The 26,426-nt window shown below is 40.3% G+C and overlaps 1 protein-coding gene across 1 annotated transcript in view; it reads right to left on the bottom strand.

Moving 5' to 3' along the window:
- LOC308084338 (aryl hydrocarbon receptor-like) overlaps positions 1-26,426 on the bottom strand; it is a 42,705-nt gene that overhangs the window by 7,136 nt on the left and 9,143 nt on the right. Inside the window, exons 3-10 of the mRNA XM_080426944.1 lie at positions 22,322-22,413; positions 18,774-18,863; positions 12,867-12,969; positions 8,615-8,745; positions 5,400-5,602; positions 4,326-4,435; positions 2,372-2,513; positions 651-958 (exon numbers count right to left, since the gene is read on the bottom strand). Of these exons, the coding sequence (XP_080283070.1) occupies positions 651-958; positions 2,372-2,513; positions 4,326-4,435; positions 5,400-5,602; positions 8,615-8,745; positions 12,867-12,969; positions 18,774-18,863; positions 22,322-22,413 (1,179 nt within the window). The remainder of the gene's footprint in view (positions 1-650; positions 959-2,371; positions 2,514-4,325; positions 4,436-5,399; positions 5,603-8,614; positions 8,746-12,866; positions 12,970-18,773; positions 18,864-22,321; positions 22,414-26,426) is intronic.

The following is a 26,426-nucleotide window of genomic DNA, read 5'->3' on the forward strand; positions in this document are numbered from 1 at the left end:
CAACTGTTTTGTCTTGACCGAAATAAATAAACTAACTAACTAACTAACTCTTTAAAACCTGAGAACGCATCTGTGTGTCATTTTTAGATTTCGTTGGGCTATTCAAAAATAGCAGATATACAAGCTCATAGCGCGGCACCGAGTGCCGCGCTATGAGCTTGTAGATCTGCTATTTTTGAAAAATCGTGAAAAATGTTGCAAATCTTTGAATATATATATATTTAAAGCGAGCATTTCTAGCTAAAATGTTATTGCTTCTGGGGATTCTACAAATGTCTTCTAAATCAGTTTAAAACAGTTTTCTGAAACACTTATGTTGCTATAATATTAATGTCAGTGTCAAGGAGCCCCACAACGATATGTATTTGGCTGCGGACCCCCATCTCAAAAAAAAAAATTCCAGGGACCCCCAGAAGCAAAGATTTGAGTAAAAAACAATTGCTTTATAGATATATATTCAAAGATTTGCAAAAAAAAAACACGATTAAAAAAGAAATAGCAGATCTACAAGCTCATAGCGCGGCACTCGGTGCCGCGCTATGAGCTTGTATATCTGCTATTTTTGAATAGTCAAAAGTATAAAATATGGATAAAGTGGTTACACAGATGCGTCCCCCGGTCTTAAAGGGTTAACTAACTAACTAACTAACCTCCTCCCGCCGGGTCAGCCGAGTCGTCCGGAGGAGGCGGAGGCGGCGGCGGGGCGGCGGGAGCGTGCTCGCCGTGGGAGGCGTGACACGGGTAGATGGACTTCATGTCCTGTTTCATCAGCGAGCCCAGCAGGGAGTCCGGGTTGAGGGTTTCTACTTCCTGGTTGTTGTTGTTGTTGTTGGTGGTGGTGGGGGGACTCCCCGCCGGCGCCTGGGTGAAGTCGGAGTCGTAAAGCACAGCCTCCCCGGTGGTGTAACTGAACACCTGCACGCTCCTCTTCTTCATGTTCTCCTCTCCCTCCTCGTCCCTAAAAAAAAAATCACACCCAGTGTGAAGAGAGTGGTGCCTTTCATGAGTTCATTTCATTAGTTGCTTTTTGCAGACTTTGATGATTTCAAAGTATTTTTACTCATTTTAAGTACTTTAAAATGTTTTTTATTCATTTTTACGTGTTTTTACTCATTTTAACATATTTTAAGTATTTTTACTCATTTTAAGTATTTTTACTAATTTTAAGTATTTTTACTCAGTTTAGGAACTTTAAAGTATCTTTACTAATATTTAAGTATTTTTACTCATTTTAAGTATTTTTTACTCATTTTAAGTATTTTTACTCAAAAGTGTGTGTGTGTGTGTGTGTGTGTGTGTGTGTGTGTGTGTGTGTGTGTGTGTGTATAATTAGTGTAACTGGTTGCATCTTTGTGTTGCAATCAGCCGCAGCTGTTGAGGCTGTGCTCAAACATACGGACGGACACACGGACAAAGTCACTCCTTGGAGTGGCTAGCACCACTCAAAAACACACACGGAAACATAAGGTATGGAGTGAAGGTCAAACGACACGCTAGCGGCTTGTTGAGCACCAGCCGTGTATTAGGGCTGTCACGGTTACACATTTAAAGTTGACGATTTAATTGTGTGTTTGGCATTGAACATTGGAACATACTAGAACAGGGGTCGTCAACCTTTTCAGTCCAGGGACCCCCAAACTGATGGGGAGATAGAGCAAGGACCCCCTACCTCGTAGGGTAGGGGGGGCTACCACATATATTGTATATTTATGTATAAAATTGTGTATCTCTAAACATGAAAAAAATATGGTGGATTCATGTTATGTTTAAAAGACAATTTGAATGTTTTGAAAAAAAGAAAAAAGGTTTTAAAATTGTTTTAAATATTGTTTAATCAAACAACAATTTCGCGGACCCCCTGCAGTACCTCCGCGGACCCCCTAGGGGTCGCGGACCCCCTGTTGAAGACCTCTGTACTAGAATAAAAATCTGTTTGCCTTTTAGGCTTCGTAATAAAAAATCGCACAGGGCAGATAAGACAAATAATTTAATATACAAATAAATTATTGACATTTGTAATCATTTTATACAAGTAAAAATAGCAGAAATAGCAGATTTACAAGCTTACAACGCGTCACGACGCGTTGTAAGCTTGTAGATCTGCTATTTCTGCTATTTTTTATATTTGAAAATGTGAAAAAAAATAATTGCGGTTATCTCAAATAATTGCGATTAGACGATTATGAAATAATTGTGGCAGGCCTAGCCGTGTAGCGAGGAAGCAAAATGCATGGTTTGCCTGCCTCATGACTGAAAACCAAAAAGTACAGTAAAACTACTCATTTGAAGGCATTTGTAGAATTAGCCTCAGGTCTTAATGGGTTAATTAATGTGGTCAAGATGAATGGCTAGTAAAAAAAAAAAAACGTACGTCAGGACTCGCTCGCTGCAAATGATGAAGTCCGGCCGTGCGTTCTTATACACGAGTCGAGCGTTGGACTGCACCCACACCCAGCCGTTGAGCTTGGTCAGCAGTCTGAACACGGTCATCCCGCTCTCTCCCGTCTTCATCACTGTGGACGGCAACACAACACACATTTGGACAAGGGAATTCACATGGATTAAAGCATATAAGCAATATATATAAGCAATAAGATCTCACGAAAAGAATGTGTATGGCCAAGTTATGTGATTTGTGAAACAGTGTAGAAGGAGCAGAGCTCTGTTTCCTAAACATTTAACACAATATTTAGAATTATGTTTTAGTCATATTGTTCCTGCTGTTCTACATGCTGCCAACAAGATGAAGAAATCACAGATCGAGGCTTTGCTCTTTGCTTTTATGAAATATCGGAGATATATCGGAGTTTTATGAAAAACGCTTCTTAACACATTGAATGCCAATCTACGCGAACCTATTTAAAGCCGCAGCGTGCCAATCGCGTAGATCTACGCGAACCGCCGGTTCGCGTTGATATCACTCGAGGTGCACTTTCGGAATGTTTTGATACATTTCCGGTTCCGGTTTGACAACCGGAAACAGAATTATTTGGGATCCGGTTTTGCCGATGCCGTCGGCCCTCGTTCTAATGACGAAACTGAAACTCAATGTTCTCCTTGTAGTTTTTTCTCCTCGCATATCACCGTTTAACGTAAACCGCTCTAACTACAACCATGGAGCTCCGTTTGACAAGTGTTTTTTTCTGGTAGACGCAGGGAGATCTGGGCGATGTTTACACACAGTGCAGAGCTCAATCTTAAGGATTTTAACAAGGTCTATGGCGACGTGAAAAAAACAAAAAAACAACAATAAAACGTTGGCACTGGTGAGTACATTATGAGATTAACCTCTGGCATGGAATGTGTTAACATATTGCTAGTTTGGCCACTTCAAATGCTCTAATCTTAAAAAGAAAGAAAACAAAAACAAAAATAGCCTATCTACGAGCTTGTAGATCGGCTATTTTCGCTGCGCAGCAGGCTTCCATAGAAGACATGCTGGCTTCTATAGCATCTAAATGACGACTGAGAACTTTAATCCCATGAATCCAGGGTCATCCTGGCCAGGCTGTCTATGGTCCAGTCTATGTTTTGTTTTTTTTACTCAGGTCAGGGATCGTCTTTAAATGATGTCATTGTCATTTGTTTTGTGATCATTGTTGCATGTTTGTGAGAGGACTATAAGGTAAATAAGTCTAAGGACATTTTTGTGTTTATCCTCAATCTGCTGCAACCTTCTTTTGTAAGGTTTTTGCTTTTTGAAATAAAGTAAACAAAAAAAAATAATTCAACCAGCTCAGTGGCCTTGTGGTTAGAGTGTCCGCCCTGAGAATGGGAGGTCAGGGTTCAATCCCCCGGCCGGGTCATACCAAGGAAGACTAAAAAGAATGGTACCCGATGATGCCTCCCTGCTTGGCACTCCCCATCAAGGAAAGCTCTGTCATCAAAACCTGTCTGTTCAGCAGGGTTTTCCACAGTGGCTTGAGCAATTATTCTGAACTTGGACACATGGGCATTGACCATTATAGCATATGCACGCAACCCCGACGCCTTTTTTCATTTCCCAAAATGTAAGCTGTTTACTAGCGTTTTTGTGTAAGGTAAACACCGGCGATTCTGAGTTCGGCCTACGCGACGCGTTGTGAGCTTGTAGATCAGCTATTTTCAAACATTTCAGTACTTTTACTTTTGGCACTTTAAGTACATTTTGATCCCCAAACTTTTGTACTTTTACTCAAGTAAATTTTGAACACCAGACTTTTACCTGTAACAGAGTGCTTCTGCATTGCAGTATTGATACTTTTACTTAAGTAAAACATGTGAGTACTTTTTCCACCACTGCCTGGAGCCGCCCCCCCCCTCAATGAAGGACCAAATGAACGTACTGCGCATGTGGTGCTCAGAGCAGTGCAGCATGTCTGCAGCGTGGACGAACTGGTAGCCTGAGCCTTTGCAGCAGAACTCTGCGTCCGTGTAGCCCATCACGACCCGGCCTCTGCAAAGAGAAACACAGCATATTTTACAAATTAGAACGAGTTTTATTGTTACTTCCGTAAATACACACTAGGCCCTACATGGGCAACTGGCGGCCCGGGGGGAATACTGATACATTATTGATTTCAGCTGTTCCAATTCCAAACATGACCCGCTTTAATTACTTCAGCCTATATTAGTAGCTTAATGACTAGTATTAAAATTATATCGTCTTTTTTATGTCCAATGTATTTGTATTTAATTTCATAAAGTGAACATAAGTATAACTTAACTTAAGTGAACATAAGTATAACTTAACGCCTTCATGGCGTTGTAATGGCTGATTTTACACTTGGTTGCATGCTGAAAATAGCCGATCTACAAGTGTGATCTTGTAGATCTGCTATTTTCAGAGCGCTACACCGAGCGCAACCAAACATAAAATGACTTGTCTTTTAGTTCTGCTGGTCCACTCGTCCCTCACTAACATTTTAGTCTAGTTTTTATTTGTTGACAAAATTGTCAATATATTTAGCCTTAGTTTCAGTCATAATAAATGTGTTTTTATTGAGTTTTTATTTAGTTTCCGTCATTAAAAAAAGGTAGCCGACAACCATTTTTTCGTCATAGTTTTAGTCGACGAAATCAACACGGCAGTGGTGTTAGTTATACTCTACCATACAGATGTACTAGTTAATATATTGTATTAACATGCACTACCATACAGATGTACTAGTTAATATATTGTATTAACATACACTACCATACACATGTACTAGTTAATATATTGTATTAACATACACTACCATACAGATTGGTCAAAATGACATTTTATTCACTAAAAAGTAATGGATTGCAGCTTTAAAAACAACAGATTTGCACGGTGAATTATCCACCAAGTATAATAAAACATAATAACAGCTGAAGGACGGGGGTGTGGGGGGGGGGGGGAGGCGATAAAAAAGCAAGCGGACTGCGTGACCCACTTGGCATCGCAGGCGGTGGGGGTGAAGTCCAGCTTGTGCTTGGTTTTGAAGAAGTAGTTCTTGGTGCGGATCTCCAGGATGGAGAGCGGCTGCAACGGAGAGGCCATGGCGAACAGGGCCAGCTGAGGCGGGACGGGCTTGCCCTGCTCGTCCTTCTCGTTCTGACCGTGCAGGAACTTCAGACGCCCGTGGAAGTTCAGGGCCTAGGGGGTCGACGGGAGAAAGCCACAGATAAGGGGCGTGACAAGGAGACAGTGTGGTGGCACTTAACCCCATTAAGACCTGGAACGCATCTGTGTCACTTTTTCATTTGAGCTAAAAAAGCATTATTTCACACTTTGGGCTATTCAAAAATAGCAGATCTACAAGCTCGTAGCGCGGCACCGAGTGCCGCGCTACGAGCTTGTAGATCTGCTATTTTTGAAAATTCGTGAAAATGTGTGCAAATCTTTGAATATATATTGTTTAAAGCGAACACTTTTAACTCTATTCTTTGCTTCTGGGGGTCCCTGGAACAAAATATTTTGAGATGGGCGTCCGCGGCCAAATACATATAATTTTGGGGGTCCTTGACATGAAAAAGTTTGAGCACCACTGATATAGAAACATACGTTTTTTCAGAAAACAGTTGGGATTTAGAAGACACTTTGTAGAATCGGATTCAGGTCTTAATGGGTTAAAGGGATAGTTCACCCCCAAAATGACTTTTTTCCCCTATATATTACTCACCCCATGGAGACTTGAATTCACTAGTATTTTTTTGTTTATGTCGCATTCCTGAGCCAATGATTCGATGACCAGCAGCGGTTCCAGTAGGAGACACAAAGGAGACTCTTTGTGTCTCCTACCAGAACCCACTGCTCGTCACTTAAACCCTCTTAGTCTCAGAGAACCGAACTTGAGTAACAACAACCGCACTTTGACCGCTTTTTCCCGTCTACACCAAAATCTGTTTGCCAAAAATAGCCGATCTACAAGCTCACAAGGTGTCGCAGCGCGGCACGTTGTGAGCTTGTAGATCTGCTATTTTTGGCGTATGTTCCCCCCAGAATACGGATGTTGGGTTTTGAATTGTTATGCCTGGTTCATGCTCTGTTGTATGGCGGTGTCACTCGCCAAAAATAGCCAATATACAAGCTCACTGTGAGCTTGTAGATCTGCTATTTTTGGCGTATGTTACCCCCAGAATACGGATGCTGGGTTCCCAATGGTTATGCCTGGTTTATGCTCTGTTGTGTTGTGTGGCGGTATCACTCACCAAAAATAGCCGATCTATAAGCTCACAACGCGGAGCATCTGTGACGCGATGTACAGTATGCTTGTAGATTGGCCATTTACGGCACGCACCACCGCCGTACGACAAGAGTGTAAATGGCGCCTTTGAAGTGAAAAGGGCTAGCAGTGGACACATTAAATGACACTCCTTATTAACCTGCATCAAAGGGTGAAGATAAGGGAAATCACAGTCATTCTGATAAGGAAACTTTAAGTTTAGTTACAATTTGTGTTGCCATGGTTTTGTTCTCCTGCAGAGTGGAAAGGTTCGCGGCGGAGTTGAACCAGAGGACAAGAACAGCACACTGTTGCCGTTTCATTAGATTTGATCAATCCGTTAGCTTGACTTGTAACACACTGTGGCCTTTTATTTGTTACGTCACAACGTAACAGGGGGGTAAAAGTCCTACACTGCACTGGTTGAAGTTACATCAAAAGACATAATTCAAGCTCAAGGCAAACACATTAGCGAAGCTATTAACTCGTTAACATTAAATGTTATTCTTCATTTTAACCCATTAAGACCTGAAGCCGATTCTACAAAATGATTCTACAAATGTCTTCTGAAAAACAGTTTCCTGAAAAACGTATGTTTCTATATCAGTGGTTCTCAAACTTTTTCATGTCAAGGACCCCAAAATGATGTGTATTTGGCCGCCGACCCACATCTCAAAATAGTTTGTTCCAGGGACCCCCAGAAGCAAAGATTTGAGATAAAAATGTTCACTTTAAAAGAATAAATATTCAAAGATTTGCACACATTTTCACGATTATTCAAAAATAGCAGATCTACAAGCTCGTAGCGCGGCACTCGGTGCCGCGCTATGAGCTTGTAGATCTGCTATTTTTGAATAGCCAAAAGTGTAAAATAATGTTTTTTAGCTCAAATCAAAAAGATTACACAGATGCGCGTTTCAGGTCTTAATGGGTTAAAACACAACTGTTGCAGTTCATTTCCTGCAGGCAAGTTGGACTCATCGAACTCTGTAACCGCCTCATGAACCCATCCACCAGAGAGAATTAACGGCCGCTCGTTAGTGAAATTAGTCTCTCAACACAACACCACACCAACTTCAGGGCCACAGGTATTTAACCCCAGTTTGAACTCCCGCCCCCTGGAGCTTAATCTGTTTTATTTTCTGCAATCTGCCGGGCAACGTACCATGGACAGTATCGTAGAGAGGTTGTCCGAGGAGGTTAGGAAGTACAAACCTCCATAATCCCTCTCTGAGGGGACTAAAAACGCAACCAGATGGTAATTCATTAATGGAGAGAGACAGCATACGCGTTTCTGTCACCAGAAATGGCAACGTCTCTTAACTCTCACAGTGCCAAAAACGAGTTATCCCGAGTTTTTTCTGAATGCCCTCAGTGCCAAGAACGAGTTATCCTGAGTTTAAAAAATATATATATATATATATGAACTTCATATGAAGTTCATATATATTTTTGTTTAACTTATTTATTTTTTTTACTTAAAACAAATTGCTGGCACGGTATAAACATATTTTTTTATTTCATTGGCAATGAGAGAGTTAAGAGAAATGATGTCAAAACACGCTGAAAGTGAGGGGGGTTCCAGGGGGTCCCCAGCTAAAATAGTTAATGTAGCATCGCAATAATTTATACGTTGGCTATTCAAAACTAGCAGATCTACAAGCTCACAACGTGCCGTGCTGCGAGCTTGTACATTTGTTTTACATAAATGTTCTCTTCTGGGGTCCCTGGCACAAAACCTTTTCAGATGGGGGTCCGCGGCCAAGTATATATCATTTTGGGGTGCAGTGGGCAGGGTCTAGCTCAGAGGGGTGCCACATCGAGTACAGAACAATTTCGCCCTCAGAGAAATTTGTCCGGTTCGGCAAGCCGACACAAGTTTGACCTGGCTTGGAGTATCCATGCCAGCTTTAGTTCCTGCACCATTTATTCTGTCAACTTACAAGAAATCCAGAGGAGCAATCCAACAGGCATCTGAACCGGCACACAAAGTTGCGCTGGAGAAACGTGGAGTCCTCGGGTGGAAGCTGCTCCGGGGTGCAGTATCTCTGAAGGTCCCTCGAATCCTCACCGCCTTGGAGAGGAGCAAGAAAGAGTGCATTTCAACAGCTGGAAATGTTTAACAACTGCTTAACCCATTAAGACCTGGAACGCATCTGTGTCGTTTTTTGATTTGAGCTAAAAAAGCATTATTTCACACTTTGGCTATTCAAAAATCGCGAAAATGTGTGCAAATCTTTGAATATATATTGTTTTAAAGCGAACATTTTTAACTCAAATCTTTGCTTCTGGGGGGTCCCTGGAACAAAATATTTTGAGTTGGGCGTTATCTGTGGCGATATTAGGCCCTCGATAACAATAATATCACGATATTCGATATATTGCGATATCACGATATATTTCATGAAATTTCACCAACGATATATCACGAGAGTCCTTGTATTCAATTCATAAACACATAAAATAGCACCAAACAGTTCAAAATCATCATCACATAAATACAGAGTCGGAGAAAAAAAAACGTTTATTTTTAATATCGATATTTTTCGGCAGTATATCGATTATTTATCGCGGGAGGAAGTATCGTGACGCAACCCAAACTTCTACCAAAGTGTCATTGCCCTTTAACCCATTAAGACCGGGAACGCATCTGTGTCATTTTTAGATTTCTTTGGGCTATTTAAAAATAGCAGATATACAAGCTCATAGCGCGGCACCGAGTGCCGCGCTACGAGCTTGTAGATCTGCTATTTTTTGAGAAATCATGAAAATGCGTGCAAATCTTTGAATATATATATTTTTTTTAAAGTGAACATTTTAACTCAAGTCTTTGCTTCTTAGGGATTCTACAAATGTCTTCGAAATTATTATTTTTAAACTTATGTTGCTGTAATCAGTGGTTCTCACGTTTTCATGTCAAGGACCACCCAAAATGTATATGTATTTGGCCGTAGACCCCCATCTAAAATGTTCCAGGGACCCCCCAGAAGCAAACATTTGAGTTACAAATGTTGGCTTTAAAATATATAATACAGTATTCAAAGATACGTTCCACCGTGGGTTTTTGCTATTGACCAAAAACTCTTTATTTTCTGGGAAAGCACATAGAAATAACTGTTCTGCCCGGTTCTCCTCAGTGGCTGCGAGCGATTGATCGGAATTTGCACACAGCCATTGACCCTTACCGTGTGCACCTAACAGCGAAGCCCGTTTTTTCCCGATTACACGAAATCTCAGCTGTTTATTGACGTTTTTGTGTTCGCTGGCTCCCGGGGTTGCCAGATCATGTGCGAATATCCCCCCCACGGGTATGGTCTAGTAGAAATAATACACAACTTTTCGAGCTCCTTAATGGCCGACTGCCAAGCAAGGCTGACCTCACACCTCTTACCGTTTCCCTCTTTAACCCTTTGATACCTGGAACGCTTCTGTGTCACTTTAGATTTCTTTGGCTATTCAAAAATAGCAGATATACAAGCTCATAGCGCGGCACCGAGTGCCGCGCTACGAGCTTGTATATCTGCTATTTTTGAAAAATCTTGAAAAAATATTTTTTACATTTTTTTCAAAAAACTGTTAGGATTTAGATTTTTTTAAAGAATGGCCTCAGGTCTTAATGGGTTAAAAACCTATGTAGCCTGTGACTGTGTGTGTAGGGGCGGGAGACATCCAAACCCCATGCTGTGTGCAATGCCCTGTGGAGTCGGTGGGTCATCCAACACTAGCGTGAGGTTACCGATCCCCCAGGAAGCCAAGGCCATTTTAGAGGCAGCCAGCCTTGAACTGGCACCTGCCTGCCAAGGTGCACCTGCCTGGCCAAGCATCACAGCTGGTGTGTGTTGTTGGGTGATATGTGCCCCGGGGGGGGTTTCCATTTCACACCGGTGCTCATTTTTATGCTTCACCACTGTATCTCCTTTCAGCGGGGGGAGCGAGCCAAACAAACGCCTGGCTGAATTTTCCGCGTTCTATACGGCAGCTACACGGGCAGATGGTTCGCATAGAGAGCATTGATGGAGCGCAGCTGCAGCCGCATAGTTGTGTAGAGCCCCCGCCGCAGCCGTCAGGGAACTGCTGCACGTGTTAATGAGCAACACATGATATATCTGTCAAAACGTTTGATTAACGGAAACCTTGTATGGGAAATGGGGGGGAAAAAATTACTTGTGTTCCAATGGATCCAATGTAGTTATCATTTAGTAACAATCTCTTGTTAATACCTTTCGTTAGTTAAATATTTATACATCCCAGACTTAACCCTTTAAGACCGGGAACGCGTCTTTGGCTATTCAAAAATAGCAGATCTACAAGCTCAAAGCGCGGCACCGAGTGCCGCACTATGAGCTTGTAGATCTGCTATTTTTTTTTTTGCAAACCTTTGCCATAGCCATCCTTTTCCAGGTATACTTTTTGTGTAAAAAGCCCATTGAGATTGGGCCGTTTTTAGCCCAAGGAGTGGTTTTGGTGCAAAACAAATGCTTGCAATGGATTCAGAATCGTAAAAACACCCTAGTTTGACCCCTCACATGCTACTTAAAACAGAATACTTTTTTTTTTTTTTTTTTTCCTGCATAAGGTTATGGTGGGTACCCCAACTTTCAGCAGCTGTCAAAAATTCTCCTAGGGAGACTGCATTTCAGTCTTTGTGAGATGTGTTACTAGACACTTTTACAAACACATTGGTGAAGATTTTTTTTGGTAAGGAATTTATTCCAAGATTGGACATTTTTCTGCTAGTATCCCCTGACTAATAAGTGGTGTGCGGATTTCATTTATTTTCATTAACCCATTAAGGCCTGAGTCCGATTTTTAAAAATGTTTTCTAAATCCTAACCGTTTAAAAAGATATATATATAAAAAATATTTTTTCACGATTAAATTTTTTTTGCAGATCTACAAGCTCATAGCGTGGCACTTGGTGCCGCGCTATGAATGAATGAATGTAATGGGTTAAAGTTAAAGTTAAAGCCAATGTTAATGCTGTCTAGAAAAAAAATCTATTTCACCTGTACAGTCCAACCAAACAGTTTCTGAGAAATTTTCTTTTTTTTTTAAGGAACACACCCTTCTTCTCTATGACCTCTTGCACACCTACTCAGAAATTGTGGTCCGCAGAGTGTTGGCGATGATGCGTCTTTTTTTTTTCTCAATCAAACCAACCCACTTCCATTCTTGCATTTTTCCGGAACGCATTGAAAACTGATAGACAAAAAAAGAATCGCATTGGGCTCTGTGTGCAAGGACCTTAAGCTTGTTAGGAGTATTCAGGAGCTTCTATGCGGTATAGGGAAGCCCGCCACGACGCAATTATGCAATGACGATATAGTGACGATTCTCTGTGACCAATCAGTTTACGCGTCTTTTAGTATCACCACAACTCGGTTGGAAGCTCCGCAGATGCGATACTAAAAAAGGACCAGGTACTTTAGCGTAATGGAAAACCCAGCGGAGCCGATCTACCATGCAGTGGAAAAGCACCATAGCATTTGTCCAGTTAAAGGACAACTTTTTTTTTTTTACAACCAATGTTTATGTTTTAGTTTGTAATTAAAGTAAATGAAAGATGAGTGTTACATTTTTTTCATTTACTGCTTTCTATGGGGTTTTTTTACAGTGGGCGGGGGCATTCGGGCAGGTGGCTAAATATATCTTTTTTTGCCCAGAGATTTCTTTAATATTATTTACAGTAGCTCTTCTAGCCCCCAATAACTCACATCTGGCCATCAAAGACCACGGGACCTTTTTTATTGTGTAAAAAAATACATATTTAACCACCGGACAGAATGCCCCCGCCCACTGTAAAAATGATCACGAAAATTGCTAAAACTATTCACCTGTTTCCTAGGCTGTGTGTTTTCCACTTCCTGTCGGATTTCATTGGATATCATTAGTCATCTGACCAGTTTCATTGGATTTCATTGGATCAAATCGACAGGAAGTGGAACACACACAGGAAGTGAAAAGCCTAGGAAACAGGTGGATAGAAAGCAGTAAATGAAACATTTTTAACACTCATCTTTTATTTACTTTAATTACAAGCTAAAACATAAACCTTGGTTGTAAAAAAAACAAAGTTGTCCTTTAAATGAACATCCTTTTTTCAAAAGAAAAAAAAAATGTCATGAGAAAGAGAGACCAGCATAAGAGCCGAAAAAACATAAAAACATAAAAAAATGCCATCCTATGTGACCTTACCCTCGTCTTGAGGTGACCGCAGGGCCCAGTGGAGGTGGCGCTGGAACTCTGCTCTGTCCTCCGCATGGATGAAGTCATACACAGACATGTGAATGACATCAGACTAGAGACAATGCAAACATAACGTTCAAATCAATACAAAGCATACATCAATACTGCTCATTTCCTCTCAATCCAGAACGACTTTGTTCGGTTGATTGCCATTAAGTAGGGACTCAACAGAATAGGTTTTCGTCAAGGTGCCAGAACATTAAATGCAAAGCAATTCACAAGACAAACAACAATGTGCAAAATGACGGTGTCAATGTGCAGAGACAGCGCGGTTCTCCCTCTCTTTAGACACTTATCCCATTCAATCCGGGAACACGTCTCTGTCATTTTTAGGTTTCTTTGGGCTATTCAAAAATAGCAGATCTACAAGCTCATAGCGCGGCACCGAGTGCCGCGCTATGAGCTTGTAGATCTGCTATTTTTGAAAAATCGTGAACATTTTGTGCAAATCTTTGAATATATTTATATTTTTAAAGCGAACATTTTTAACTCAAATCTTTGCTTCTGGGGGATTCTACAAATGTCTTCTAAATCCTACTTTTTTTTCTTTTAAAGTATGTTCCTATATACATCAGTGCTTCTCAAACTTTTTCATCCCAAAATGATATGTATTTGGCCGCGGACCGACCCCCGACCCCCATCTCAAAATATTTTGTTCCAGGGAACCCCCCCCCAGACGCAAAGATGCCAAAAGTAGCGAAGAGATTACAAGCTATTTTCAAGCTCACACGGTGCGAGTTTGTAGAACGGTTGTTTTCGGTAAATGTTCACACCAGCAGACAAGGGGTAGGGTTTATGGCAAGGGCATTTTATGTGAACAAACCTACAATACACTCTGGAGTCTACATGTGGGTAGAGCAGTGGTGGGAAAAGTACTCAAATTCTTTACTTAAGTAAAAGTACCAACACTGCAATATAAAAATACTCTGTTACAAGTAAAAGTCCAGAATTCAACATTTACTTGAGTAAAAGTAAAGTAAGTAAAAAACAGTATTGGCATCAAAATGTACTTAAAGTATCAAAAGTAAAAGTACTAAATATTTGAAAATAGCAGATCTACAAGCTCACAACGCGTCGCAATGCGGCGCGTTGTGAGCTTGTAGATCGGCTATTTTCAAATAGCCTAGGTATAAAATAGGGCTGAAGTGGTTAATATATGTTTTATAATGTAATAATTTGAAATCTGAAAAGTAACTAGTAACTAAAGTTTTCAAATAATTGTAGTGGAGTAAAAGTACAATATTTGCCTCTGAGATGTAGTGGAGTATAAGTAAAAGTATTGGAAATTGGAAATACTCAAATAAAGTACAAATACCTAAAGATTTTACTTAAGTACAGTACTTAAGTAAATGTGCTTAGTTACTTTCCACCACTGGGGTAGAGCTGTGTGTCGGGTCTCTACACCTAAAAGGTGTTATTTCCTGTCGATGGATCCCACTCTCAAGGCAAATGTTAAGTTTTGTTGTTTTTTACATATATTATTATTTGTCTGATTTACTTATTTATTATTTTATTTTTTTCTTTAATGTATTATTTGAATCATTTATAAGCATTTCAAAGCAATGTAAATTGCCTGTGTCATACACACACACACACACACACACACACACACACACACACACACACACACACACACACACCATTAGAGCCCGTAATGATATTCAGAAAAGGCCCTGGAATGCCCTGTCAACGGTTCCTGCTTTCACTCTTGTTATGAAATATCATATCATAAATATGAAATGCTCGCTCCGTGCCAAGACTCTCACATATTGTGTATTGTTCCCGGTGTGAACTGTCACTGAGGGTGTGGTGTTCCTGATGTGGCTCGATTCTGCTGACAACTTGTGCAAACGGGACTGATGCAATATCACTCACGACAACTATATCTAAGTAAAAAAAACAACTACGATGTCCCTTTTCCCCTTTAGTGGGAACACTACATAGACTGCTTTACAAGCCAGTGTTCACAATACATCTTACTGTGCTGCCCATAAACAATAACAGGGTCTGAAACGTCGATCTACTATTTTCTGCGAAAGCTTTTCCCACGATGACAGAAAACAGAGAAGACACTCGTATAGAGCCATGAGGGACTCCGCTCAACCATACAGGGTTTAACCCATTGAGACCTGAAGCCGATTCTACAAATGTCTTCTAAATCCCAACACTATTCTGAAAAAGGCGTGTTTCTATGTCAGTGGTGCGCAAACTTTTTCATGTCAAGGACCCCCAAAATGATGGATTTTGGCCGCCGACCATCTCAAACTATTTTGTTCCAGGGACTCCCCCAGAAGCAAATATTTGAGTTAAAAATGTTCACTTTAAAACAATATATATTCAAAGATTTGCAAACATTTTAAAAAAATCACACCCAGTGTGAAGGGAGTGGTGCCTTTCATGAGTTCATTTCGTTAGTTACTTTTTACAGACTTTGATGACTTCAAAGTATTTTTACTAATTTTAAGTACTTTAAAATGTTTTTACAGATTTTTACGTGTTTTTACTCATTTTAACATCTTTTAAGTATTTTTACTAAATTTAAGTATTTTTACGCATTTTAAGTATTTTTACTCAGTTTAGGAACTTTAAAGTATCTTTACTAATATTTAAGTATTTTTACTCATTTTAAGTATTTTTACTCATGTTAAGTATTTTTACTCAAAAGTGTGTGTGTGTGTGTGTGTGTGTGTGTGTGTGTGTGTGTGTGTGTGTGTGTGTGTGTGTGTGTGTGTGTATAATTAGTGTAACTGGTTGCGTCTTTGTGTTGCAATCAGCAGCTGTTGAGGCTGTGCTCAAACATACAGAGGGGCCGTGCTCATACACACAGACACACAGACAGACAGACACACACACACACAGACAAAGTCACTCCTTGGAGTGGCTAGCACCACTCAAAAATAGCAGATCTACAGGCTGAGTAGCGCGGCACTCGGTGCCTGATTATGCTTGTCGTGTCCGTGTGTAGGTCGCAAGGGGGGACGCAGTATGGTTGTGATTATACCACAATTCGTGTCTACATGAGCGCACGCATTCAAGAGCAAAAGCAACACGGGCTGCACTCAATAGAACACAATCTAATGACCTTCTTCCAGACAATTGTGTCATGGCAAGAGGTCATTGTGAGAAGAGGTCCACTGTCCTAATTAACTCTATCTTGTGTTCAGTGGTGGAAAAAGTACTCAAGATATTTTACTTAAGTAAAAGTATCAATACTGCAATACAGAGATACTCCGCTACAAGTGAAAGTCCGGAATTCAAAATTGACTTGAGTAAAAGTACAAAAGCATTGGTATGAAAATGTACTTAAAGTACCAAAAGTAACAGTACTAAAATGTTTGAAAATAGCAGATCTACAAGCTTACAACGCGTCGCGATGCGACGCGTTGTGAGCTTGTGGATCGGCTATTTTCAAATAGCCTATGTATAAAATAGGGCTTAAGTGGTTAATGCATGTTTTATAATATAATAATTGATAATTGCAAAGTAACTAGTAACTAATTAAAGTTTTCAAATAATTGTAGTGGAGTAAAAGTACAATATTTGCCTCTGAGATGTAATGGAGTAGAAGTAAAAGTACAAAAGCTTAAGTAAAAATACCTCAAAAATGTACTTAGTTACTTTCCACCACTGCTTGTATTGCTGTTTTTCGGATTCTAATAAATAATTTTTTTTTTTAATACAGGTTTTTAATTCGGTTCCGTTTGTATCCCATTTAACAAAGCTGCCAACGAACGTCACGTCAATTTCAAACGCTTATTATTAGTTGAGGCAGGGGGGTCATTAGACCGTGATCATTGGAGCCGTTGCCCCACTAACATCATTTCTGACTTTCTGAATGATGGAATGAAAAATGGAACATAAAGGAATGGTTTTATTATGTCGGCAGGGATAACGATGTGTTACTTTAAGCCAAATGCCGTTTCAGGAGTAGCTACGGTTTTTTGAACGTTGCGCTCAAAGTGCACTCACTTCCCATATAAATATGCAATTGCCTAATTATATACTTAGATATTTTAACCCTATATATCACTTCTCTAGTGGTTTTCTGTAATAGATGATAATAGCCTGTTTAACCCATTAAGACCGGGAACGCATACTGCAGGGGTCCTCAACAGGCGGACCGCGGTCCATGACCGGACCGCGGGACACCTCTCTGTGGACCCTGGGAAAATTATAATATATTTTTTTTTTTTTTTTTTTTTTTTACCCTTAAACCGAAATAAAGTAACAAAAACGGGGGGAAAAGTACCCGAATCCGCCAAAATCCGCCCAAAAAATCGCGCGCGCGCGTGCATGTGCGGACCCTAGCCTTATTCAAAAACGTATATGTGGACCTTCAAGATTTGTTGTTGAGGACCCCTGGCATACTGTGTCACTTTAGATTTCGAATTGGCTATTCAAAAATAGCAGATCTACAAGCTCGTTATGAGCTTGTAGATCTGCTATTTTTGACAAATCGTGAACATTTGTGCAAATCTTTGAATATAGAACATTTTTAACTCAAAATCTTTGCTTCTGGGGGGGACCCTGGAACAAAACATTTTGAGATAGGGGTCCGCAGCCAAATCATTTTGGGGGTCCTTGACATGAAAAAGTTTGAGCACCACTAATATTATAGAAACATACGTTTTTTTCATTAAACTGTTAGGATTTAGAAGACATTTAGAATCCCCAAAAGCAATAAGATTCAGGGGCGCCGGAACGGAATATGACGTGGGGGTACACATCAGGGACACATGCACGTGTGTGGACCGCGCGCGTGCAAAATAACATTTTCGCGTTATTTTGGGTGGGTTTGTTGATTTTTGGGGGGGATAATTTGGTTATTTTTGATAATAATCTGATTTTATTATTTATTTAAAACTGAATTTTTAAATAAATGGACTGAATAGTGGGGGGACACAGTGTCCTTTAATTAAACAGGCGCCGGCGCCACTGATAAGATTTGAGTTACAAATGTTTGCTTTGGAAAATATATTCAAAGATTTGCACGAATTTTCACGATTCTTCAAAAATAGCAGATCTACAAGCTCGTAGCGCAGCACTCGGTGCCACGCTACGAGCTTGTAGATCTGCTATTTTTGAACAGCCAAAGAACTATAAAAATGACACAGATGCGTTCCCGGTCTTAATGGGTTAAAGGATCTACACCATGAATTAAAAAAATAATAATAATATTTAATATCATATTGTTTATGTCCCTCAAACGTTTTTCAAAAGGTTTGAGCCTAAATCAAGCCTCAGATATACTCATTCCAACTAACTTCTCTCTGGCTTATAAAGCACTTTCACCTGCAATACCACATTGTCCTGTTTGGCACGGGGCGCTATTGAGCCAGTTTGTATGCATGTTATCTCCTGGTTCTGTGTGGAAAAAGTAAAAAGAAAAAAAAAAAGAAAAAAGGTTGGAACTGAAAAACGGGAGGGATTGTACCCTGACGTGACGTCACGTCAGGGTGCAAATCAGTTTGGCCTGTTGTGAGACCAATTTACAGAAAACCCCAGATTTGCTGTGAAAGCCTGAGTGTTCAAACTGGGGTATTTTTGGGGATAGAAGAGAGGTAAGGGAGACCAAAAACACACAAAAAAGAAGAAAAAGTAAAAATTCATGGTGTAGTCCCTTTAAAGCTTGGGATTATCTGCAGGCAGGACCGCCTGGCTTACATTCACGTTGAGAGCACACATACGAGCACAATCAAGATCGTCTCGCAGCCAAACTTGTCACACTACACCGAAAACAAAGTGGACTGGTAGTAACACGAGAGGGGCAACCTACAAAAAAGAGAAAGATCTCACCGGCGGGAACTTGTGCCAGCTTACGAGATAAAAGAGAGAGAACCCCACGACCCCATTTACCTGAGGATAGCCCAGATAGTCCTGGATGGTGGAGGACGCGTAGAAGATGGTGCCCGCAGCCGTCACTACCAGCACAAATCCATTCAGCACCTGAAAGGAGACATGGCGGAGAAAAAAAACAGTTGGACGACGCTGACACCAAAAATAAACCTAAAAAATCGCAACTGCAATCTGGTATTTTGATACGTGATATGCAGTGGTGGAAAGTAACTAAGTACATTTACTTAAGTACTGTACTTAAGTACAATTTTGAGGTATTTGTACTTTACTTGAGTATTTCCAATTTCCAATACTTTTACTTCTACTCCACTACATCTCAGAGGCAAATATTGTACTTTTAATCCACTACAATTATTTGAAAACTTTAGTTACTAGTTACTTTTTAGATATAAATGATTATATTATGAAACATACATTAACCACTTTAGCCCTATTTTATACCTAGGCTATTTGAAAATAGCCGATCTACAAGCTCACAACGCGTCGCGATGCGACGCGTTGTGAGCTTGTAGATCTGCTATTTTCAAATATTTTTGTACTTTTACTTTTGATACTTTAAGTACATTTTGATGCCAATGCTTTTGTACTTTTACTCAAGTAAATTGTTAATTCTGGACTTTTACTTGTAACAGAGTATTTTTATATTGCAGTATTGGTACTTTTACTTAAGTAAAGAATTTGAGTACTTTTTCCACCACTGGTGATATGCCATTAACAGTATTGGAACAGTAGGTGGAAAAAGTACTCTTTTACTTAAGTATCAATATTGCAATATAGAAATACTCTGTTACCGGTTGTCCGGAATTCAAAATGTACTTGAGTGAAAGTACAAAAGTGTTGGCATCAAAATGTACTTAAAAGTACCAAAAGTAAAAGTACTCATTATGCAGAATGTCCCATTTCAAGTCTTCAAATGTATAAAAATCTTTTGAAAATAGCAGATCTACAAGCTCACAATGCGTCGCGATGCGACACATTGTGAGCTTGTAGATCGGCTATTTTCAAATGGCCGAAATGTAGGTAGGGTTGAAGTGGTTAATGTATGTTTTGTAATCAAAATCTAAATCTACAAAGTAACCTGTAACTTAAGTTTTCAAATAATTGTAGTGGAGTAAAAGTACAACATTTTTCTCTGGAATGTAGTGGAGTAGAAGTAAAATTATTGAAAATTGTAAACACTCAAGGAAAGTAAAAAAAATACCTCAAAATTGTGCTTGAGTACAGTACAGTACTTGAGTAAATGTACTTAGTAACTTTACACCTCTGGTATTGGAACAGGCGATAGTGCAGCCACTCCGACTGAAATCAATTCCCGTCTTGTCATGGCGATCCTTGTGTTTTTTATATCGTACGTTTGGATTTTGCGTGAAATTGAACCGCCTGGAGTCTGCTGTGTTATTTTAGAAGTGAGTTAAAGGGATAGTTCACCCCCAAAATCGATTAGTCACCCCATGGAGACTTGAATTCATGGATATTTTGTCTCATTCCTAACTGCCAATAATTTGATGACCAGCAGCGGGTTCCTGTAGGAGACACAAAGAGTCTCCTTTGTCTCTCCTACCGGAACCGCTGCCTACCGGTCCGCTGGTCATCAAATTATTGGCAGTTAGGAATGCAAGAAAAAAAATAAGAAATCCATGAATTAAAGTCTCCATGGGACCGATAGAAAAAAAATCATTTTGGGGGTGAACTATCCCTTTAAAAGTAGTCTTGCATAGCCAGATGATCAAAGATCTCCGCCTAGCGATATATCTGGTGATGTCTAAATTCAATCAATGAGCTGAAACTGGGTGGAAACCATTCTGAATAAAAACATAGAAATAAAAATAACAGAACCAATGCATAGACTTTAGGGCGGTTCTTCATACCGACATGGTATCAAGGACTGGTTTTCAAAGCAGCGGGCCGTAGGTTTGTTAGTTAGTTATATAGGGGCCACACACTGAATGTATCATTTATATTTCCCCAGACACATATCAGAAGGCTGAGATCTCTGATGGTCTGGTCTACGCGAGACTAAACCAAACGTGATGATTCTGCTTGTTTGCTTTATTTAGTTCCCTTTGTCTTCTGAGGGTAATCCAGAGGATCTGTTCAGTCATCCCATCCCAGGGTTCAACACCTGTTGAAGTGTCCTTCACCAGTTCAGGACGCAATGAACCTGTTCAGCTCAATAAAGTCAGCGCTCAAAGCTTTTTCATTTGAAGGACCACAATAACTCTTGTAGTGTGTACAAATTAGTGTTGATTTCGTCGACTAAAACTATGACGAAAAATGTTCGTCGACTTCCTTTTTTCACTGACGAAAACTAAATAAAAACTAAGCTATGATGACTAAAACTAAGACTAAATATATTGACAATTTCGTCAACAAATAAAAATGTGTCTAAAATGTAAGGGAGGGACTAGTGGAGAAGAGATCCAGTAGGACTAAAAGACGAGCCATTTTATGTTTGGTTGCGCTCGGGTGTTGCAAGCTCTACAAGCTCACAACGAGTCGCATCGCGACGCGTTGTGAGCTTGTAGATCTGCTATTTTCAAATAGCTGATGTATATGTTAAAGTGCTCATGTGGCCCCTCGTCGCTTCTTTTGGGCTGGTTTTCCTAGACCTGGTTGCTTGTTTCTCTCACAGAATCTGGCAACAATGTCCACACTGTTATTTGTAAGTAATCAGATCGGATATGTGTGTGTTCATCGCCAATCTATCAGCACTGGTTGCTGTGGAAAAGACGTAACAACACAGGAGTGAGCAATGTTTAACTTATACTCTGTGTTACGACAGTGTCGCTCACCGGAAATAGCAGATCTACAAGCTCGCGGCGCGTCACACCGTGATGCATTGTGAGCTTGTAGATCGGCTAAATCATGCGTCAGTGTCCTGAGTCTCCAAGACACATGTTTAGAAATCAGATGGCAATCCCATGTCAAACCACCAAGGAATGTGGTCCACATCTGATTTACACAAATCTGTTTCCATGTGGTTTTCTGCTGTTCAGACTTGATTAAAAAAACAACCTGATTCCAATCTGGATAGGTCAGAGATCTGATTGGAGCTGCCCTGTGTGAACATAGCCAAAGTTGCTAAGGAGAACCAATTCAAGCTGAATTCTACGTGAAAGGTAGAAAGCAGCTAACTAAATTTTTCCGCTTTTGCATTTTTTTAAAATATAAATCAGTGCTATTGATTGTTGATAAAATATATAATATAAAAAATATTGAACCAATGAAAAGTATTAAAAAGCGCTTCTGACAAAAGCAGCTAACTCCATTGGATCCTCACACTTTCTGCTAAACCAGCTAACTCCACCAAAGGGGGGGTGGAGTTAGCTGGTTATGCAGACCCATTTTGACCTCCAACCTCATTGTGAGCTTGGAGGTCCATTCAGCTGTTCTTATCAATGATGAACAAAACCTCCTAACTCCACCTTTTGTTTTGTTTTTGTCATTTCCTGAAAAATTAGCATTTTGGAGTTAGCTGCTTTCTGCCCGCAGATATAGACATTATTATTATCATCATTATTACATAACATAAGATGAAGACGACTAACCTGCAGCAAAAGCTCTCCCTCTGGAATCTGCGGTCCATTGTCTGTCACACCGTTGCCTTCTATCTGCGGGATATTCTTGGACTTCACGGTGACTGAGGGGAAAACAAAAAGAAAAACGAAAACATATTAATAACAACGCTCAACCACTGTTTTAAAGGGGGGAGGGTTAACAGGAAAACCTATAACGACGCTGCAATTTAATGGACATCATGCATTATACAAGGCAAAGCTAACGTAATAATAGGACGTTTCACTGGAAACAATAGTCGTGCTGTTCACCGAGGCCCACGTCGACCGACAAGCAAAGCTGACTGTCGACATGGTGAAAGAGAGACTGGACGCACGAGGGTTTGGAAATCTATCATTTACTGTACACTAGGGGGTCTTCAACGTTTTTCAGGCCAAGAACCCCCCCTAGCTGAGAGAGAGATGACGCAAGGACCCCCCCTACCCCCCCTCCCCCCAAACGCTACATATTGTATTCATGTTAAATGTGTGTTTTTAGACATTTAAAGGAGGAGTTCACCCAAAAAATGACTTATTTTTATTATGAAGCCTTTTTACTATGAAGCCTTGAATCCATGGATTCTTTTTTTGTTTTTGTCGCATTCCAAAGCTAATTAATTTGATTCCCGTCTCCTACCGGCTAATGTGTCCGGTAGGAGACACAAAGTAGATTATTTGTGTCTCCTACCGGAAATACACACTTTATTGTCAAATTATTGTCTTATTAGGAATGCCACAAAAACAAAAATAAATCCATGAAATCAAGGCTTCATGGGGTGTGTAATTGATAGAAAATAAGTCATTTTTTGGGTGAACACCTCCTTTAACCACTTAAATCCATCAATACTTTGTAAACTTGACCGTTGGCTCCGTACTTGGTCTGCTCTTTTCCCCCCCCCCCCTCTACACACCAAACCTCTTTGCGGAAAATAGCCGATCTACAAGCTCACAACGCCTCGCAGCGCGAGGCGTTGTGAGCTTGTAGATCTGCTATTTTTTTGTCTAATGTTCCCCTCAGAATAGGGACGATAGGGTTCAAAGTGGTTGGTGTAAAAAAAAAAAGTCCATATCACACAAAGATTTGCCGTCCCCCCCCCCCCCTGTTGTTACTCTGAGGACCCCCCAAGGGGTCTCGGACCCCCTGTTGAAGCCCCGCTTCAACGTGGCCCGTAAGAATTCTCTCCCAAAAAAAACTCTGGTTACCGCACTCCACAGGTTAAAAAAAGTTTTTTTGTCGTGAGAGCCGGCAACTATCAAATTTGTTTCATAACCCTCTCTTCTCTTCGCAGTCAACAGTTCAACAAGTCTGTTCCTGATTACTCGCGCAAACCAAGCGGACCGCCCCCCCCCCCCTCGAGGGTCAGGCGTCTGGGGAACCACAGTTCCTGAAGAACACTAAACATTGGGCCAAGTTCAAGGAATCCCGAACCGGAATCTTCAGAACTATCTATTTCAAACTGGATAAGCAAAGGCACCGCACTCGTAATTAATAACAAAAAAAATAATCACCACGATCTGACCGTCCCGAGTTATGACTGAAATAAAAAGCCTTCATGCTTCGACACAGGCAACAAGCAGTGGTGGAAAAAGTATTCAATTTTTTTTTACTTGAGTAAAAAGTATCAATACCTCAATGCAGAAATGCACTGTTGCAAGTGAAAGGCCTGTGTTCAAAACGTTACTTGAGTAAAAGTACAAAAGTATTGGCATCAAAATATACTTCAAGTACCAAAAGTAAAAGTACTCAAATGTTTGAAAATAGCCAATCTACAAGCTCACAACGCGTCGCGATGCGACGCGTTGTGAGCTTGTAGATCTGCTATTTTCAAATAGCCTATGTATATAATAGGGCTAAAGTGGTTAATGTATGTTTTATAATATAATAATTTATATCTGCAAAGTAACTAGTAACCAAAGTTGTCAAATAATTGTAGTGGAGTAAAAGTACAATATTTTCCTCGGAGATGTAGTGGAGTAGAAGTATCGAGAATTGGCAATACTCCACTAAAGTAAAAAAGATACCTCAAAATTCTACTTAAGTACAGTACTTGAGTAAATGTACTTAGTTACTTTACACCACTGGCAACAAGACGTGTTTTTTTTTGGCTCAAGGGAATAAAATGATCACAGAGACGGAGGAGAGACCACGTGATGTTATTGTCCCCCTCACACACTGTCTGCCCCGAGATAGGAGTGCGTGTCAGGGATCCATTGTTAAGCTTTGCTCTACGTGGAATATTAACTACAAAGGAAGGAGGAGGCTGGGGAGAACAAAGGAAGTGTTGAGGTTCGGGCTCTGTGTGTGTGTTGTAGACTATACTTCCTTTTGAGCTAAAAGGGCTAAAAAATGCTACCTGTTCCCCCATAACGGAAGTGGAATCTGTGCCAAGTTGCGGAGAAAATACATGTCCTGGGTTCGCCCCTAAGCTTCCATACGACGGCCAGTGATGTAAAGCAACAAAGTACGTTTACTCAAGTACTGTACTTAAGTACAATTTTGAGGTACTTTTACTTTACTGGAGTATTTCCAATTTCCAATACTTTTACTTCTACTGCACTACATCTCAGAGGCAAATATTGTACTTTTACTCCACTACAATTATTGGAAAACTTTAGTTACTATTTACTTTGCAGATATAAATTATTACATTATAAAACATACATTAACCACTTTAGCTAGGATATTTGAAAATAGCAGATCTACAAGCTCACAACGCGTCGTGATGCGACGCGTTGTGAGCTTGTAGATCTGCTATTTTCAAACATTTTAGTACTTTTACTTTTGGTACTTTTAAGTAGATTTTGATACCAACACTTTTGTACTTTTACTCAAGACAATTGTGAATTCCGGACTTTTACTTGTAACAGAGTATTGAAGTATTGATACTTTCACTTAAGTAAAACATTTGAGTACTTTTTCCACCACTGACGACGGCGCACCATTTGGAAATCTAGCCGTTTTGATCCAAGGACAGATTTAAATGATAATCTTACAAGCATAGCTTGTACAGGTTTTTCATTTTATGGCATCATTTTCAGTTCAATGTGCACTTGTGTAAAGTGTTTCGACAAACATTGAACTAGAACAAATTCACTTGCATCATCTCCATTCATAAGTGACAGAGAGGGCACTCGGACGGTGTAGAGGTAAAGTACCTGTCCACCACCGCGGGCAGAGTCTATGGCATACATGGGCAACTGGCAGCCCGGGGGCCATATGCCCCCCCCCCCCCCCCCACCTTCAAATTAAGACTTTAACCTGCAGGTTAATATGGGAATACTGATGTATTATTGATTTCAGCTGTTACAATTGCAAACATGCAAACATGACCCGCTTTAATTACTTACAGTCTATATTAGTAGCTTAATGACTAGTATTAAAATTCTATTGTCCATTTTATGTCCAATGTATTTGTATTTAACTTCATAAAGTTAACATAAATATAACTAAATGCATTTGAAATTAAATCAAAATGTTACTTTTCAGGATTCAAATAAAAAAGAATCAGGATTCCAATTAAAAAGTAGCAAAAATAGCCGATCTACAAGCTCAAAACGCGTCGCACTGCGACGCGTTTTGAGCTTGTAGATCGGCTATTTTCGCTACTTTTGTGTGACGTAGAATGGCGATTGGCGTGTTAAAATACGGAGATAAGAGGTGTCTGCCCGACGGTACTATATGCAATGTGAACCCTCTGGAGTGAGGGTGGAAATATAGTGGCCCTCTCCATCATCAAAGTTGCATCACCCCCTGGTCTATTGGTATGAATCCGCCGTGGTGCATCCGGTTTAAACACAATTGGCCGTTTTTTGGGGTGAGGGAAGCCAGGTGGGGGAGGGGAAAACTTTGTCGCTGCGACTGCTGCTACGGGGCTGGGGCCGGCGTCTGTCAGCGGGGGGTCTGGAATGGGAGGAGCAGGACGGAGACGATACATCCTCTCTATAGGGGATCCTCACTGACAGGGGAGCCAGTGGGATACGACAGCAGGGGACGACACAGAAATGTGTGTGGGGAGGAATTAATTGGCGTAACGACTAGGGATTGGGTCTGAATAATCGAATATTCGAATAATCGTTTGTAGGATAAAAAAATAATATT

Source organism: Gymnoscopelus braueri, assembly GCF_963280865.1.
Source record: "Gymnoscopelus braueri genome assembly, chromosome: 4".
Classification (NCBI taxonomy): Eukaryota; Metazoa; Chordata; class Actinopteri; order Myctophiformes; family Myctophidae; genus Gymnoscopelus; species Gymnoscopelus braueri.